This window comes from Ascidia mentula, chromosome 6 (genome assembly GCF_947561715.1).
Source record: "Ascidia mentula chromosome 6, kaAscMent1.1, whole genome shotgun sequence".
Taxonomy (NCBI): domain Eukaryota; kingdom Metazoa; phylum Chordata; class Ascidiacea; order Phlebobranchia; family Ascidiidae; genus Ascidia; species Ascidia mentula.
In genome coordinates, this window is record NC_138571.1 from 11,371,715 (window position 1) to 11,384,294 (window position 12,580).

At 34.7% G+C, this 12,580-nt stretch overlaps 1 protein-coding gene across 2 annotated transcripts; it reads right to left on the reverse strand.

Moving 5' to 3' along the window:
* Nucleotides 1-21: 21 nt before the first annotated feature.
* Nucleotides 22-11,711, reverse strand: LOC145906083 (zonadhesin-like). Of its 2 annotated transcripts, none has more exons than XM_082993465.1 (22): nt 11,617-11,711; nt 10,558-10,713; nt 9,832-9,990; nt 9,382-9,513; nt 8,709-8,876; nt 8,230-8,397; nt 7,841-7,999; nt 7,439-7,606; nt 7,050-7,208; nt 6,541-6,708; nt 6,146-6,304; nt 5,635-5,802; nt 5,244-5,402; nt 4,709-4,876; nt 4,306-4,482; nt 3,764-3,934; nt 3,125-3,301; nt 2,554-2,718; nt 1,918-2,094; nt 1,448-1,618; nt 876-1,049; nt 22-600 (listed from the first exon to the last, which is right to left on the reverse strand). In XM_082993465.1, exons 1-22 carry the CDS (start codon nt 11,696-11,698, stop codon nt 425-427), a joined length of 3,561 nt encoding a protein of 1,186 aa, XP_082849591.1. In that variant the 5' UTR covers nt 11,699-11,711; the 3' UTR covers nt 22-424. The 2 variants fall into 2 exon arrangements, with proteins under 2 accessions (XP_082849591.1, XP_082849592.1); XM_082993466.1 differs by lacking the exon at nt 11,617-11,711 and adding an exon at nt 10,890-11,083.
* Between the last annotated feature and the right edge of the window lie 869 nt (nt 11,712-12,580).

Here is a 12,580-nt window from a genome sequence, read left to right on the forward strand (position 1 = left end):
AAATATTCACAGAAAGGTCTTCTTGTTAATATCAGTACTTTCACGTTTTATCAAAGTAATTTTGTTTGCTTTTGGTATATTTGAAAGAAAACGAACAAATCTGGTCCACATGTTATTTGATCATTAATGATACAAGGTATATAATTTCTTGTTACAACTAGCTGCAGTAAAATAAATGTCATTATACCACATGTTGCTATGTTACATATATGTAGATTACAATATCCTGAAAATTTATGAACAATTTTTTCACCATTTAACACCAGGAGCAAAATATTTTTTTTAAATATAGATTATATGATATGGTGTCATTTTCAACAGAATTATATGGCAAGGAGTTTCTTCCAAATTATGACTGATTAAACTAATACTGATGATTATAGTGCAGTATGATCAATAATGCAGCTTGGTGTGGTTGAAACTTCTACGATCTGAAGGTGCACTGGTATGAAGTGACGCATCTTCCTCCATTCCAATACGAGTTTTCAGGGCATACACAAAGGGGTGTGCAACCATACAAACGCTTGCTTACAGCTTGGTAGTGGTTGCAAACACGATTTATTTGGGGACAAAGTCTCCACACCAGGTTGCTATTACACCCTAAATACATTAATATTGGGTGTAAGAAAGATACTATAGGTTTATGTTCAACTAACCCAAAAAATGTTTAGGTTAAAAGTTCTTGGTTAGGACTCTTAACGCACAACACTCTTTGAAATCTCAAGAAAAAGACAATGCAACATATTGTTTTGAGAGAATACAAAAAGACATTTTGTAATAAATAAAGTCACAGTAAAGAAAGATACTATTCCATATTCAACAAAGTCCTGCCAACTGAACAAATAAAGTTTTCTACCAAAACTTAGAAAACCTACTTGTAACTGTGCACTCTTGTTTGGTCAAAGTCCTTCCATGCTTGGTGAATATTGCTTTACATCCACCACAGTAACTGTTAGTACATTTTGCATCTGGATGTGCGGGACATTTTTCAAGATCACATGGCAGTCCTTCGCATGACGCAACTGGTGTGCCAGGTGGACATTGGTGTCCTAAACACAAAAACTCCATTCTAGATAAACTTTACTGATGTAAAACTTTGTAATAAGAAATTCCCATACCATATGACTACATCAACACCACAAAAAATTTTTGGTCATTTCAACATAGGAAGAATCAACAGCACTCTTAAAACATGTATATATATATTTCGTCTATAACTGATGATTCACATGATGTAAAATTATAGATGAAATATATATATCAAAAACAACAGAAAGACAAAGGACCTAGGTTTGCTCTTATATAAATAGATAAGAATAATCAGCAAATTGGTGGTTTGAAACATGGTAACCAGAAGATCAAAATATAATACTTTATCATTCAAAATACAAAAACAATTGTTTTGACTAAAATTATCATTAATCACCATGTTGTCAAGTGCACACACCTGGGGGCGAAGGGCATTGGTTTTTTGGAACACAGTGTGTTCCATTCCACTGGGTTTGGGAGTGACAGGCGCAACCTGATTCACCAAAAAATCGACAGAAAAGGTCCACACCGGTGTTGCATTTCCAGCCACAAGGCTTACGGAAGAAGTATTCTTGGTTGGATGGACAAACTAAAATATAACGAATAAAGTTGTATTAAAAACTGCTCAAACTATTTATTAATTAGTAACATAACACATGTTTTATATATTTTTTGGTTTTGTGGTGTGTTTCACCATTGCACTGGCTATATTTACACGCGCAACACACCTTAACTATTATCACTGCACATGGTTGAATCTGGTTATGAAATTTTTTTATCATGTTATAAGTATTGAAGGTCATGGTGTTTATGTTGAAGCAGTCATTAAACCTTTACCCTTTACAGCACTTTAGCAACTTATGTTAAGTGTCAGGTAGAATGTCTTACGTGGACATTGTGAATATGGAACACATTTCGCTTGACTGTTCCTAAAATGTCCTGCTGGACAGGCACAACGTATTGTGCAGCGTCTCAGAAGACTGCAGGGTTTTTGTTTGTCATCGCATGTTGCATCACAAGGGGCTGCACAACTGTTCCACACCTCATTTAATGAAGCATCACATCCTACAAGGCAAGTAAAATAGCTGTTTTTATCTTTTGGATGATCAAAAACAGGCGGCAATCCTAGGAATGTACAACAAATTCATAATTAAGAAAACTAATTAATTTTAACACGTATCTTTGTTGGTACAATGACTCTAGAACAGTAGGATATTGGCAAACCCTTGCATGAAGAAGTCATTGCTCGGCAAAAATACTTAAAACAGTTCAATATTTAATTATCAAGACCAAGGTTTCTCAACTGGGGTCTGCAGTGTGATGACATTTATTTTCTTTGAGCTAATAATGGGTAATAATGCCTTAACATTTAAACTTATGGTATTGTTGTCTATGGGGAGTTAAGTAAATTGGTATGGTGGACCCAAACAATTTGGGAAACACTGGTTGTGGCGTTGAACAGATTGTACAGTTTCACAAAAATGTATGCTGCTAATTTAAATAAATTTGCCAAAACAAAAATACCATTGCATTCGTCGTCACTCTTTTTGTCATCGCCCACATAGAAAACAGCATTGCAGCCCCCACAATAGTTGCTACGGCATGTTGCTTCAGGGATATGTGGACATTCCGCATTTAGACAAGGATCCACTAAGCAATTAACGGTTGGCACTCCAATGGCACAAAGTCCTTTAAAAATATTATTATATCTGGGTATTATTTGATTGCTCAAAGCGATTTTTATTAGCTGAAAATCAAGTAATTACCAACAATATTTCGCATTTCATTGGCTTTTTGGTAGAGAAAGATTTTTGACAGAAGAATAAAACTAAACTTGATTGTGGAAAAATTAATTGTAAACAAAACCTTATTTTCCCACTTTTACCCTGTTTAGCGTTACACACACAAGAATTGCAAAAATGTTAGCTTATCTTTACCAACCATCAAACTTTTTCCTGGAATGATATTCAACTCAATTTATATGCAATTCTGGTGATATTCAACTCATACATTGGCATAGAGCAAGTTTTAAGGCAGTTTAAGTATACAACAATCAGTTCGAATTGTCAATCATAACAATGGTTAAACAGCCAACCTGGGCATTCTGCTCTTCGAACGCAGACGCCTTTGGCATTTCGTAGATTGCCATGAGCACATGCACAACGTTGTTTACACACTTGCAATAAACTGCAAAAACTGTTTGGTTGTGCACAAGTAGCATCACACAGTGGGGCACAGGGATCCCATACTTCATTCAGAGAACTAAAACAAGCTGAAAAATGCCAAGTCTTGTTAAAGGCATTCAATGCAAGCAAATTTGTCTGTTAGTGACTGATGCGTAAAAAGGTCATTATTCATGCATCCAAAACGAATCATGTCAGCTTTCCCCGCAAGCTTTACTTTGCGTTAAACATATAATTGTGGTAAAGTCATGAAAATTTTCGTATAGCTTTAAAAATGAAATAAAAGTCATAGTTTGTCAGAATGTTTGTAACATTTGTTGAAAAATTAAGATGCAAGTTTTGTGTGGTTGTTGCTGTTAGGCACATAGTAATTTCAAACAATTTGACCTTCAAGCACAATTAAACATTGATTTTTATATATGAATGTTTAACCTCGTATCCAACAAAATGCAATATATTTATACAAAGATTTTTTAGCAAAAAAAGATTTAAAAAACTATGTTAGTTTTTAAAAATTACAAACAATGACCACATATCACTTATTTACATACCATAACACTCGCTTCTGAGAACGCACACTTTTTGCTGATTTCGAAAATGTCCGGCAGGACAGGCACAGCGCGGGGTGCAAAAGCCATATGTGCAACTGTTTGGTGAAGCACAGCTTGCATCACATGGTTTAGCACAATTGTCCCAAACTTCATTCCTTGCTGAGTTGCAACCTAATAATTGCAAACCACAGAAATCAGAGAAAGCAGACAATGTTTTAAATGGATGACCTCCATAATTTCAGTATCTTGTAAAATTTTAAAAAAAACATAATTTAATAAACTAATCTTTAACTGAGCCGAAAATTAGTTTGTTATTTTTTTTCAAAAAAGAATTATGTTAGTCATACACAATTCAAAAACAATATCAAAATATAGAGTAAATAATAAAGAACTGTTTATTTAATTAAAGTGGAAAGGTTAACCCTTTACACATCACAAAGTTTTAATACCATTGCAAAAAATATTTTCTTTGTTTTGCCAGACTGTAACTGAAAATACTAAAACAAGCTATTTTGCTTTAGCTTATTGTATAAGTGGCATACCATGACAGCTTGTAACATTCACACACACGTTTTCGCTGTTTCGAACAAGACCACTAGGGCATGCACATCTTCTGTTACAAGACTCCTGTAGACTGCACAACTTGTTTGGTTCCTGACACGTGGCATCACATGGAGGTGCACATGTGCGGAAAAGCTCATTCAATGCATCGTCACAATCTAATTAGACATTTGGAAAATATTACTTTGAAAAAACTTTCCTTTTTTAATTATAAACTTTATGTTGCAGGTGTTATTTGTGCAAATAATTATTAAACTATAAGCATTAACTTAACATTTGTAATACCGGTTGAAAAAAAATTAAAAATTGTTGTATTGATGATTTGAGGGAAACATCAAAATGTGAATTTAAGATTCTCTATGTGATTATTGTTATTGTACACACCAAGTGGGCATTGGTCTGCTGATACACATTGGTCTCCATCCAAGAAGGTGTTGGGTGGACAGAAGCAGCCAATCTTACAGTCCAGTGTACATGGAACAGGTTGGTCTTTTTGTGAACACAAGGTGTTGCAACCTCCACAAGTGCTATATTGCTGGTTTCCAGGACAAGCTAAAGCACAGTGTGAATATTTAGTATAGGAAACAAATTTATGCTTTCATTACTGTTTTATGACAAACTAAAATATTTGATTGTTTTAAAATACTTGTTGTTTTTAGAACACTGCATTGACGAAATATATATATTCTATAAAGTAGTAGCTTGGATGATTGCGCAATAATCTAGGTCAATCCTAATATTTACCTTTTGTAAGCAATATTATATCTGCTTTTAAAAATTATAACAAAAAGATTTATACTTTTTACTGTTTGCCATATTTTAAAATAGTAAAACTAAAAATACCTAAGAGCAAACAAGTTACACATTCAAAACACACAATAGTAATCTATAAATTAAAAACATGTGTGGAAATATTTACTTGGGCAGTTTTCCACACAACTGCTGCCATCCCACAATGTTCCATCAGGACAAGTGCATCTTGGGGTGCACACAGCTGCACACAATGTCACTGCTGGGTCCTGACCACATTCCCAGATACATGAAGGGCATATATCCCATACTTGGTTTGAAGGGCATTCTTTACAAACAACAAATTGATAAATGTTAGAAAACGTCACAAATCTTTGTTTTCAAATTGCCCAGTTTCTGAAAAATGACTAAGTACATAACTGTGCACACTAAACCTTGCTTTTAACTTCGACAATTAAGAAAACACAAAGTTTTCAACAAAATAATAGAACATGTGTTTTTGAAATGAACTGCATTCAAACAAGAGGTATTTGTATATTGTAATTTTAAAGAAAACTGACCTTGTGGGCATTGATTCTCCTCAACACACTGCTCGCCATCTAAGAAAGTGTTTGGTGGACAGAAGCACCCAATCTTACAGTCCAGTGTACATGGAACAGGTTGGTCTTTTTGTGAACACAAGGTGTTGCAACCTCCACAAGTGCTATATTGCTGGTTTCCAGGACAAGCTAAAGCACAGTGTGAATATTTAGTATAGGAAGCATCTGCATTAAGATGTGTTTGCCTGTTTTGAAATACTTTTTGAAATACACAAATTTGTGCTTTCAGAACTGTTTGTTGTTTTAGGATAAATTAATGTCTTTTGTAAAAAAAAAAAAATATTTGTGATATTGTGCATTTATACGCAATATTACATCTGCATGTACAAATTATGACAAAAGTATTTATTCTTTTTTACTGTTTGCCACATTTTAAGATGGTAAATATAAAAATATCTGAGAGCAAACAACATACACATTCAAAACACACAATACCAATCTATAAATTAAAAACATGTGTGGAAATATTTACTTGGGCAGTTTTCCACACAACTGCTGCCATCCCACAATGTTCCATCAGGACAAGTGCATCTTGGGGTGCACACAGCTGCACACAATGTCACTGCTGGGTCCTGACCACATTCCCAGATACACGAAGGGCATATATCCCATACTTGGTTTGAAGGGCATTCTTTACAACAAACAACAAATTGATAAATGTTAGAAAACATCACAAACATTTGTTTTCAAATTGCCCAGTTTCTGAAAAGTGACTAAGTACATAACTGCGCACATTAAACCTTGCTTTTAACTTCGACAATTAAAAAAACACCAATGTTTTGACAAAATAATAGAATATGTGTTTTTTATAATGAACTGCGTTTAAACAAGAGATCTTTATATATTGTAATTTTGAAAAAAACTGACCTTGTGGGCATTGATTCTCCTCAACACACTGCTCGCCATCTAAGAAAGTGTTTGGTGGACAGAAGCAGCCAATCTTACAGTCCAGTGTACATGGAACAGGTTGGTCTTTTTGTGAACACAAGGTGTTGCAACCTCCACAAGTGCTGTATTGCTGGTTTCCAGGACAAGCTAAAGCACAGTGTGAATATTTAGTATAGGAAGCATCTGCATTAAGATGTGTTTGCCTGTTTTGAAATACTTTTTGAAATACACAAATTTGTGCTTTCAGAACTGTTTGTTGTTTTAGGATAAATTAATGTCTTTTGTTAAAAAAAAATTATTTGTGATATTGTGCATTTATACGCAATATTACATCAGCATGTACAAATTATGACAAAAGTATTTATTCTTTTTTACTGTTTGCCACATTTTAAGATGGTAAATATAAAAATATCTGAGAGCAAACAACATACACATTCAAAACACACAATACCAATCTATAAATTAAAAACATGTGTGGAAATATTTACTTGGGCAGTTTTCCACACAACTGCTGCCATCCCACAATGTTCCATCAGGACAAGTACATCTTGGGGTGCACACAGTTGCACACAATGTCACTGCTGGGTCCTGACCACATTCCCAGATACATGAAGGGCATATATCCCATACTTGGTTTGAAGGGCATTCTTTGCAACAAACAATTGTTAGAAATTCAATAAAATTCAAAATATTTGTTTTCAAATCGCCCAAGCTACTGAAAAATAGCTCAGGTGCATAATTGTGCACCATAATCTTTGCTTTTAACTTTGACAACTAAAAAAACTCAAGTTTTCAGCAATAACAAAAATGTATGTTTAAATGAACTGTGTTCAAACACCAGGTCTTTATATATTATTGTTTTGAAGGAAAAACTGACCTTGTGGGCATTGATTCTCTGCCACACACTGCTGGCCATCTAAGAATGTGTTTGGTGGACAAAAGCAACCATATTTGCAGTCCAACGTACATGCTGGTGGGTCATTTCGATCAGCACAGGCAGTGTTACAAGTTCCACAGTTGCTGAACTGTTGGTTTGCAGGGCACACTGACAAAAGAATGATGAAGTACACAAATGTACTTTGAACAATATTTGAAAAAAGTCTTACAAAAAAGGCAATACACCACAAAACATTTTATTTTTTACATTTGGCTCAATTTGGCCGAATATCAATTCCATTCCTTTCTTTTTTTTATTCTTAACACAGTTCCGCCTTTCAAAAAAATGTTTTAAGTTTTCTATTGTGTTGGGTGTATATGTAAAAAAAAATTAAAATTTTACCAGGGCAGTTTTCCACACAACTGCTGCCATTCCACAATGTTCCATTAGGACAAGTGCATCTTGGAGTACATTCAAGTGGACACAATGTTGCGGCTGGGTCTTGACCACATTCCCAGATGCATGAAGGGCATGTATCCCATACTTGATTTGAAGGACATTCTTCACAAAAGGTAAGTCATTACCAGTTAAAAATATGTGATACCGTATTATTACATGTACTGATAAAAATTCTAAGTTGCCAATGAAATGCATTAATTCCAACAAAATTTATGCAAAATATTGTCCAAAAACTTCTTTATTGAATTATATTAATTGCCTATTTCAAGACCAGTTTGAACACAAATATCTGGGACCATATTAAGCAAATGTGAAATGATTTAAGCACTAACCAGCAGGGCAGTCTGCTTCAGGCACACATTGATCTCCATTCAGAAAGGTATTAAACTCGCAAAAGCAACCAATCTTGCATTCCAGTGTACAAATTGGTGGATTTATGCGCTGGTCACATGGGATATTACAAGTTCCACAGGTGCTGTATTTCTGGTTTCCGGGACACACTACAATATGGGTTTTATTTAAATATCACACCATTTATTTAATGACAGTCCAAATGCATCAATTTGTTTGATAATTGTTGACAATTAATAAGTACAGAAAAAAACAAAGTTGGCATTTGGTAAAGAAACTTGGTACAAAAACACGCATATGTTTTATTTCTTTCGCCATGTTACTCAATCAATAAACTACATAGTCTCTAAAATATGTTATTATGCAGGCATTTTTCTACTTTCAGTCACCCCAGGCATGTATAGCTTAGATCTCCATTCTCATGTTAAAAATATTTTTATGAGATATAGTTTAAGTTTACCAGGACATGTAGTTACACAAGCGGTGCCATTCCACAAAGTGGCAAAAGGACAAGTGCAACGTGGTATGCAAAAATTTGGACAAGCAGTAGAAGCAGGATTCTGGTCGCAACGCCAAATACATGGGCTACAGGTGCTGAAAACTTGATTGGAGGGACAGCCTGAATTTGCTGTGAAAATGCAAAAAAATTTAAACATAATGGTATTTGTGATAAGATTACATCTGCCAAAGTTTCACAGGACATAAATCTGAACTAATTCAAAAACTAAAAGCTCACATGCTGGTGGAAGAGATAAAGACATACTGAGATATAGAGGGACATTTTAAGGCATGACTGTTTTAAAAATACACTGATAATTACTCTGTTATGTTTGCAATTGTGAATATTGCACCAAAACTATTCCAAATTAAAGCAGACAATGGCCATTAGGCATTTGGATCTTGTGCAAAAACTTGTGCCAAGAACTAAGACACTATGTGCCAACTTATGATTAGTCTTGAAGCACAAAAGTATTACTAAACTATTTTTTGAACTATATTTATTGAATTTTATAAATTCTTACCACATATAATGTCTGTAATTAGTTTTGCATAGTTTGCATTTACACACAACAACAACAAAAATCTACAGGTTGTTTTTAAATATGGCATATAAGATCTAAACAGCAGCTCACAACAATTTCCAAGATTGCACGTTCGTTCCTCAGACAGATTTCCACAGTTGTCCACACCAGGGCAAAACCTTGTACGTCGCTGAACACCATTACCACAGGTTTCACTACAATCACTCCATTGCTCCCAAGTGCCTAAAAATAATTTTGAGCATATTCTTCACCCTATTTTTGCAACCAGCAGGTTGTTGGGAAAATTTATTCTCTTTAATACCAAAACCTACATAAAGATATCATGTTTTTGTTTATAAGTAATATAATGTAATTAATTTGAAATTAAGGTCATAAGTTAACTGTTTTTGTCAATTGTCCATTTTGAGTGAAAAAAACAGAACTATACAATTTTAATTTTACCAAACTTTTCACACAAGAAGTAATACAACACAAAAAACAATGGACAGGGCTATGAAAGCATATGTGTCTGAAAATAACTTGAGGCCCATTTTTATTTACTAGGGCATGTGGAACTGCATTGAAATCCATCCCAGTAAGTTTGTGCGGGGCAGTCACAGCCACGTTCACACGGTGCAGCGCAGGTAATGTTTGGATTTTGTTCGCATGCCCAGCGACATCGTCTGCAATCCACTGTTATCAGGTTGGAAGGACAAACCTCTGCACACAAAATTTCTGTTTTGAGCAATTTGTTTCAACCTAGGTTATCTTTAGTGAGATAATAGTTTTGATTATAGAGAAGTTTTATATACATCATGGTTGTATGGGACAGTGCAAAAAGGTACAATTCTATATGTAACAAGTAGCTAGGAAAGTCTGGGGCACAGCAACAACCTTATCAGTAAACAGTCTTGAAAAGTTAACTGTAGCCTTGCATTTAAATAAAATCATCACTAATTTGCATAATCAACTGCTATGCATATGTATTATAAAAATAATTGTAAAGGTTATTTAGTATAAGCGAACCAAAGGATAAGTATGCCATTGGTACGCAGCCAGTCTTGCTGGGAAGTGATGGGTTAAGACAGACCACGTTGGATTTTAGTGCCAACATGGCCATGCTGGCAAACCCAGTTCACAGAATGTTTCCAATTAAAATTGACAGACTTAAGTACCCTGTTTATTATGCAAATGCAAAAGAATCACTGCACCCTTGATTTGTCAATGTTTTTGAAAAATAACTTGGATTGTCTCAAACTAAATCTCAACATTAGCAAAAGAAGTAACCTGGACAGGCGTCAGCACACCATGATCCATTCCACAGGGTATTTCCTGGACATGCACAACCCCATCTGCAAGCATAGCCTGTGCAGTTTTTTGATTCTTGTCCACATTCCCAGATACATCTGGGACATCTCATGTAGACTTGACTTGAGGGACATGCTGCAAAATTGAAGTACTATTGTATCAAACATATCAAAACTTTTCATGAAAAGGCCAAGGAAATGTTTGTTATGTACATGTAGTATTTCACTATGTGATTCTGATGCAAAAAATGTAAAGGTTTAATTTAAATTTATGTTGGTGATATATTTGTTATGACAACACATTTCATTTACCAACCATAAACATAATTTAACAGCACTTCTGTTGCAATTTTTTGACAATTTTCTTATGTGTTCAAAACAGCTCAAAACATCATCAATGTTCGAGTTAAGTTTGATTGACATCGCATTGCCGGAGGAGCGGAGATAACCTTTTGTAGCTAGAACCAAAACACCGAAAAATCGCTGGAAAAGCCTGCGGCATGATGTGTCTGACGTATGGTGCTTATTTATAGGTTTGAAGCGCAAACAATTCCACGTCGCGCTGTTTAGATTTGATGCTCGACGTAAAAAAAATGTCTTACTTAAAGTTAAGTTTACTTTGGCCTTACGGGAAATTCCCTGTTTGGAAAGTTGTGCCACGAATCAGGTGTTTTAAACTCGGGGGCGTGCCGCTTAATGTAAAAATTAGGAACACATCTTAGAAATGAAGACGATATGACAGCCCAATGATAAACAATGTCAAATGACAAATTAGCTTTTTCGCTCGCGTTAAACTATTCACCCGATAAAAAATTACACTTGTCTTCAGGGCTTCCGAAACTTGTTCGGCGGCCTGATTTAAAAAAAGGAATTTATACTAACTAAGTGAACATCTTGCGTATGGTGCATATTACCCCTACATAAGTCAATCCCATAGTTTGAGGAGCCCTGGTCTACAGAAACACTATTTAGCGGTTATCAGTTTCAAAAACGTTAACCAAACCAAACCTTTAATCGGTGTCAATATATAAATTCTTACCAGGTACACCGGCATAACTTATGGTTATCAGAGTGCTCAGAACCGCTAAAGCAACAATTCCAAATACGTTTGCCTTGTTCATTCTAAAACCTACAAACTCTGCAAAAACACAACCTAGAAACTTCAGTATAAAAAATCAATGTAACAAAAAGCTTCGATAATCTTTTAATGAAACTTCGTTGCGAAATAAATGAAAATCAAAATACCACTTCGAACTTAATTCCATAAAAACCTAGCCGCAGGCAAATGTTAAATTAAGACCACGAATCTGTTTATTCATGAAATATGTACATGGACTATAATAACTAATATATATTTGAGTTTGACCTTGCTGTTTTAAAGTCTAGTGAAACTGAAATGCAACAAGTATAAACTAAGCTTTGTATTAACTGTAGACAAAACTCAGAGAATATATAGCTTATTTTTTATCGTATGTCTTAAATAGGTAAATTGTAATGCTATAAACGACCATCCATCCATCCATCGCATTCGCAAGTAACAAAAACGTTAAACAGGATAACATTTAAAGCAAGATCACTTTTATTTCATTTTGTTTGTGATGCAAAAACCGGAAACGGCTTGCCATTAAGTCGTGGCATAAAATGACAAGTGACAAATTGCGGCGCCGGCATCTCCCAGCCAATTTCCATTTTAAGCTTTATTTGGAAATAATTACAAAAAGATTGATCACGATATTTTGCCTAATTTTTTGCAGAAAGTTATGCATCACTGAAATGTCGACAGACATTGCAGCTTTCAATTTTAATTTATGTGCTTTATCTATACTCATTTATAAAGCTTTATATGACAAATCAACTCTTGTTCCAGACGTTTTAAAATGGAGAGATACTTGGAAAAAAAAATTAAGTTCGATTTTGCCAAAAGGTTGTCTTCACCCGCGAAAACAGGCAACAAATTAAAGTTGTACGTGATTAGCTAAGGTACATTCTAAGGTACATTTCTT

Excerpts from the sequence above, each read along its gene's own strand:
- LOC145906083 (XM_082993465.1), bottom strand. The coding sequence starts at position 11,698 with ATGAACAAGGCAAACGTATTTGGAATTGTTGCTTTAGCGGTTCTGAGC. Across the intron at positions 8,877-9,381 it reads GTGCAATCTTGGAAATTGTT|CAAATTCAGGCTGTCCCTCC; the intron begins GTGAGCTGCTGT and ends GCATTTTCACAG. Across the intron at positions 4,483-4,708 it reads AGCAGACCAATGCCCACTTG|ATTGTGACGATGCATTGAAT; the intron begins GTGTGTACAATA and ends ATGTCTAATTAG.